This window comes from Branchiostoma belcheri, unplaced genomic scaffold (genome assembly GCF_001625305.1).
Source record: "Branchiostoma belcheri isolate BF01 breed outbred unplaced genomic scaffold, Haploidv18h27 scaffold4, whole genome shotgun sequence".
NCBI classification, from domain to species: Eukaryota; Metazoa; Chordata; class Leptocardii; order Amphioxiformes; family Branchiostomatidae; genus Branchiostoma; species Branchiostoma belcheri.
Genome location: NW_017804020.1, coordinates 8,357,468 through 8,363,651, shown reverse-complemented (window position 1 = coordinate 8,363,651; position 6,184 = coordinate 8,357,468). Strand labels below are relative to the sequence as shown.

Genomic DNA, 6,184 nt, shown 5'->3' with positions numbered 1-6,184 from the left:
AGAATATGGTATGGCAAATAATCTACTTTTCAAATTCGTTTCTCTACATTTTCATTTGATTTTGGCATCCTATGACATTGGTATCGTTTTCCAATATTTTCTTTTTGTAACTCGCTGTATATATTTGCTCACTTTGCAACTGTTTTGTACGATTTATAAAGTATGATATTGTTTGTTGGTCTGTCTCCTTGTCTCTCTCCCATGTATGCATATGTGTTTGTGTGTGTGTTTCTTAGGGTGTCAGTGTGTGTATTTGTCGTTGTGTCTTCACTGCACTGATTACAGTGAACACTTTGAAATTAATATGAACCGAACGAATCTGCCTTGCAGACGGCTTGATCTATGCACACATACAGTTCTTCCATGTCAAGTACGTGGTGCTCTTCGGGATGGGATCAACTCTCGCGAGACTGGACGAGATCTCGCCCCCACCCCAGCCCAAGTGCGTCGCCACAGTCTATCAGTTCACTGACATGTGGAGGTGCGTAGTCTCCAAGTAGATGTCTGGTGTTTAAAAAAATCTTTATACAGTGTTTTACGCTTCTTACGTGTAATAATCATAAGTAAACATCATTTTATCATGTATATATATACGTCGGCTATACCTTATATTTTCCTTGAAGCTTGTTCGTTACTCCTCTTTTTTTTCTGAAAAGCGACATTAGATGACCGGTAAACACCTTATCAAGGGCAAACTGGACCTGTCAATAAAATGACAATAATTAACAAGATCCTGTGAATTCTAATATGTACTTGCGTGGTGTTCAAGAAACATTTGAGCGTGGTTGCCAAACCTGAAAAATAAAAGACAAAACTAGAAAGGCCAATATTTGCTTTGGAGCAAATACAGCGATGGGTTCACCACATTTTACGACATGGCAGGGAAAGAATGAGAAACACAAGGGAAAACAATGATTTACATTGATATAACTATAATATGAAGTAACATACAACTAAAACAACAGTTGGATAGCTATTCCCTACTTTATTGGTTAGGATTTTTAATTGCATAATGCAAACTGTTGATTTTCAAAATAAATAAAAAAACGTTCATGCCCCGCATTCCAATGCTGGAGCAGAAAAGCTTGAAATACCTACCAAAACACTTGAATAAAGACATACTGTCAGTATGGAAATGCTCTGTGCAGGTGTTAAGTTAAATCCCAACAGCCAATCAGCAAGAAGTATAGAGGAAAGCTGCATGCCTATTGGTTGATGCCCTGCATTCCATTGTGATGACTCATGTCCAGACGTGGTAAACTAACACACTAACACAGTAATACATTTGCTATAACACAGCCAAAAAACTCAAATAAAACCATTCTAAAAGCCTGTATCACAAAAATTTAAAAAACGCCTAGGGGTATTTGCCCACTGTACCTCCATACCAAATTTCAGGACCTTAGGCCCTAAAATGAAGAAGCTGAATCCATTTAAACAAGTGCTTCTGCAAAAGCTGACCATTTTCGCCGCTTACAGGCTTACAGTTTTTACGAACATTTTCCCCATCCTAGCATTTCAATTTACCTAAGTTATATAAATGGTTCTAGTTCTCATCAACATTGTATATAATGAGAGAACATGCACTTCTATATTTCAACTCTTTAAGTTTAAAACATTACAAAAATCAAGTATATAACAGTTTATAACCTGTTTTCTCTCTTTTAAGAGTCTTTTTAACAGAATAAAAAAATGAGACACAAAAGTACATTTTAACTTAAATTATAAGTAACGTTAATATATATATATATATATATTTATTCAAAATCTCTTCTATGGCTTTGTCCCCAACATCTAAGTTTACAAACCTCGTGACATTCAACCAGGGCTTTAGCCAGCGCCCGTTTTACCGTCAATTGACGGTATTTTTTCCCGTCGGACGGTAAAAATTTAAGTCCTTACCGTCAACATTGACGGTCAAAAATCGTGGGTGAAGACATTAAACTTAGCAAAAAATGTAGCGAATTTGAATGAGCCACGGCGCGGGGTCTTTCCAAAGCGCGTCGCGTCTTTTCAAAACGCCGCGGGCCCACACATTTCTTATTTAAATACGGCGGGAAACCTGACTTCAAGGAACGTGCCGATGTCTGTTAACTCGGTTCTTTTCTTCAATGTTGCTGTCTGTTTAAACAACATGTGCTAACGGCCACATAAGAACAATGGCTCGACTCAGACTCACGCTGGTAACTGTACATGACAATAAGATAAATAAACAACATGTGGCAACGAACAAAGAAATATCAAACGTTTTGAAAATATACTGTACTTGAATTTTCATACCATCGCAAGAAAACGGAGATCGATCTACGCAAAGTGGCTTTATTATTTATATAAACTTCGTTAAACCACCTTCGAAGACTTGAGCGGCAGCATAAAGATAAATTTTCTGGAGCCGATCGCTGAAGCAAGTTTTTGCCGGCGTACGTAACTCCCTCCGCGGCAAAATCCCATATGCCGTAGCGAAATCGCGTCTCAGCACTTCCCCAAATCAACTCCATGGCCGCTAAAGTCTGCAAATGAGGTTAAACTTCCTCATTTCGGTTGAGAAGCGAAGCTACTAGTATAAAATCATGTGCATGGCGGCCATTTTGTTTGCTACCCGAAGTCTTCCGAATGATCTAAATAAGGAAATCGTCGGAAATCTGAGCCACATCCCTCGCTGTCGGCATGCGCTCGGGGCTGGCTCGGTGGAAATCGGAGGCTGTGGCGTCAGGACTAGGTTTATTTGCATGGCTCGGGAAGCCGCCGCGGCTTGAATCGCAGCGGGATTTTGGGCGCCGGGCGGGTCAAACAAAGGGAATATGAAGTTGTGAGGACCATAGTTTTTTTTTTCATTCTTCAAATTGCAGATTGTGTAATTTTTATCCTGAAATCTTGAAAATCTATCTGCAAATTGCAGACTGAAGACGGGTATTTAGAACACTGAATACATGAAGTGTGCGGGGGGGCAGTGATGTCGATCACCGGATCATGATTTTTTTTCGCGTTGACCCTGATTCAACCCTAAAATAATACTCGAAGAGAACTTCAAAAAGTCATCTTTTACTAATCATATATAATTGTTTACATTATATCATTTGATCAACCTGATCTATTAAAAATTGTCAATGGAAATACCTTGCCAAACAATGCAATACCTATTTAAGTTAATTAAACACTCACTCATTAATTAATTAATTAATTTCCTAAAATACAAAAGACATGTTGGTGAAAGTTAAGCACCCAGGTAATATCAATAGTTCCACGGACAGCTATGTAGGCCGGAGCTTCTATTGCGTGCGATCTACGTTTGGTCAGAAAATACCCCCCCCCCCCAACCACACACACACACAAAAACACCGATCCGGGAACGCCTGAAAAGGAGGCTTTTAATAAGCTTTGCCTGCAGCGCCTTGATTGGTCGGACGTGTGACCCTCTGGACTGCCGGCTAATGGAAATCTGAACATCTAGACTAATCCACACTGCTAATGCTCATTGACATAATTTATGGAGTTTATTAAAATCCTTGATTACTGTGATTATAGACTTGTGTCTATGTGTCTTTATCAACATTTTTGGCAAATAATAAAATCAAGTTATTGTTCAAGACAAATTAAGTTTGTTTTGTCAGCAGCTTTGTTATGCAACATTAATAGAACTATGATTTTGAAATTAGCAACCATAATGGAAAGTATACAAACGTCCAAGGCATAAATGGTAAAAGTGCACTAGCGACATGCGGCAACTCAGCATGTCTGCATGGCCGTCGCAACAACGACATCTAGCGACATGCGGTGACTTAGCATGTCTGCATGGCCGTTGAAGGGTGGAACCGTCGAACCGTCGAACCATCCAATCTCAATCTGGTCTGAGTTACCATTTTCGCGCATGCGAAAATGGTAAAAAATGGCAGGAGAAGAAGAAGAAGAAGAAGAAGAAGGAGAAGGAGGAGAAGAAACATCAGAAAAAGCAATATGGGTTCACCACCACTTCGTGGTGTGGTGAACCCATAAAAAAAAGAAACAGTGACGCAACCAAGTTAGGAGAGTTGGCATGACTTTCTAATTATTATTAAATATTTTCCAGGTCGTTTGATCCTGGTCTTTACAAGTGGCTGGTGCGATACATCTACTGGCCGCTAGGTGGCTCCCGTAGCGGCTTGCTAAGGCAAATTGTAGCATCCGTGGGTAAGAAATGTCCATAAACTTCCCTTTCTGTTCATTCTGTGCTAAAATCAAACAGGTATAAAACAACTGAATATCACATTTCGTGCCGTAAAATATAATTTTTTGACCGCAAATTTTCGCCTGAATGCTAATTGCGAGTAGCATAAAAAGATGAACAGCAATATAACATGACTTATTCTGATGAGGTTCTCGCTATAAAAACTATGTGGGCTTGGATATACTTTTCAAAGAAAGGAAGACAAAGGACGATCTGTAATCTGTGATTGAGAGAAGAGAGTAGAAGTTTTTTGTCTGTCTTATCATCTGCAAAATTTTGATGACTTACGACGGTGCCATTGAACTAAATTTCATTCGATAATTTCATGGTCATATAAGGAACAGTTTGGAAAGAAATTGTACAGGTTTCCATCTTTCGCCATATTTGAAGTTGTATAAAAGTAAAAAAAATATACCGTGTAGAATAGAAATAGTAATAGGGATATCTTTGTAAAAATACTGAGCTATCCATTGTTGAGTTTAACGGCAGTGATTTGGGAATGAGTCTCTAACATCCCTCCCACAGCGACGTTTATGTTTGTGTACTTCTGGCATGGCGGCTCCCACAACCTGTTTATTTGGGCAGCGCTGCAGTTCTTCGGAGTCCTGCTAGAGACCCTCACTAGACGATTTATGAGGCTGCCAGCTATTAGGGCATGGGAGGTGCGTACAATGTGTCTTGATACGTTTCTAATATTTGTTACCTATTCGAAATTGCCTTTTCCAAATCATAAGTCGAAAAACCGTTTAAAAAGTCCTTTTAATCACTCATCAATGTAACGAACTTGAATCCCAGCTGAAGCACCTGAGTGCGTTGTCATCACGGCGCCTGCGCACACTGCTGAACACCTGGCCGTTAGAGGCGCTCGCCATCTCCAACCTGGTGTTCCTCACATCTCCGCAAGTCGGCGCTCATTGCGTGTTCACACTTGGTAAGGCATTGTGTTCATCACAATTAATGAGGCTCTTGTTTTAAAGGCATCCGCTGCAATTTCAGGGCAGTAAAACTAAAACTATTTTGGATGAGGAAATCAGTCTGATACAGATATTTACTGTCATTTCCTAGTACACTTTGTCATTGTTTTATATTAGAAGCGTCTGAAATAGCCCCAAAACAAGTTACGTTAGGCGCCTCCTTATTTCTTGGGTACCGCCCATAAATTAGAACTATAACCACCTACGCTACAAAACAAGCAACCGTTTTCCATCAGCGACATCGCGTTTTTGACAGACACATATCAGTATGCTGTGGGATGGCATTTATTCAACATACTTTATTAGAAAGAACAGAAGATTGACTTTGACAATCTAGTTGTGTCGCCCTGAAATTGCATTGGGTGTTTCTCGGCGGATCTGGGAATGAACTAAGGGTTTTCATATTGGCTCTCGTTCCTGCTGAACGGGTATTCTTAGACTGTGAGTTTTACCACACAGTGGCCTTATATGTCAAGAATGTCTTGAACAGGAGGTATGGTATTGAAATGTGCATGTCTTAGGGATTATTGAACTACATTCATTAATACATGTAGATCTCTTTGAACTTAGCTTTGCAATTTCTCTGAAATTAATGGTCGGGAGCCCAGATCAATAGAATTGAAGTTATATATTGCTCTTTTGCAATGTTTTAAACTACATGACTGATGTTCCTGCAATACCACAGGCAGGCCCTTGGCGGCGCTTCAAACAGCAGCTATTCTCTTCTGCATCGGACAGTGGACTGTGGAGATCGGGAAAAAGGTGCCGCTCATGTGACCAATCAGGAGACTTGTTCCTCTCAACTGTCCAATCAGAAAGGGGTACTGCTCAACTGACCAAGCAGAAAACAGGTGCCACTCACATGTCCAATCAGGAACTTTGTAGGGCATTTGCAGAATCCCTGCTGAACTCTGAGCTTCGTGATTGGTTGCCCCCGCTGAGACAGAACATTTCCGGTAGAAGAACACGTAATGCAAATAGATTTGATGTTCCACTCTGTCGGTCT

At 40.1% G+C, this 6,184-nt stretch overlaps 1 protein-coding gene across 1 annotated transcript in view; it reads left to right on the top strand.

Annotated features, from left to right (window-relative positions):
* LOC109476994 (protein-cysteine N-palmitoyltransferase HHAT-like) overlaps positions 1–5,955 on the top strand; it is a 12,709-nt gene extending 6,754 nt beyond the window's left edge. Inside the window, exons 8-12 of the mRNA XM_019778007.1 lie at positions 331–481; positions 4,067–4,137; positions 4,730–4,866; positions 5,000–5,135; positions 5,864–5,955. Coding sequence (XP_019633566.1) covers positions 331–481; positions 4,067–4,137; positions 4,730–4,866; positions 5,000–5,135; positions 5,864–5,955 — 587 coding nt within the window. The remainder of the gene's footprint in view (positions 1–330; positions 482–4,066; positions 4,138–4,729; positions 4,867–4,999; positions 5,136–5,863) is intronic.
* Positions 5,956–6,184: the final 229 nt, after the last annotated feature.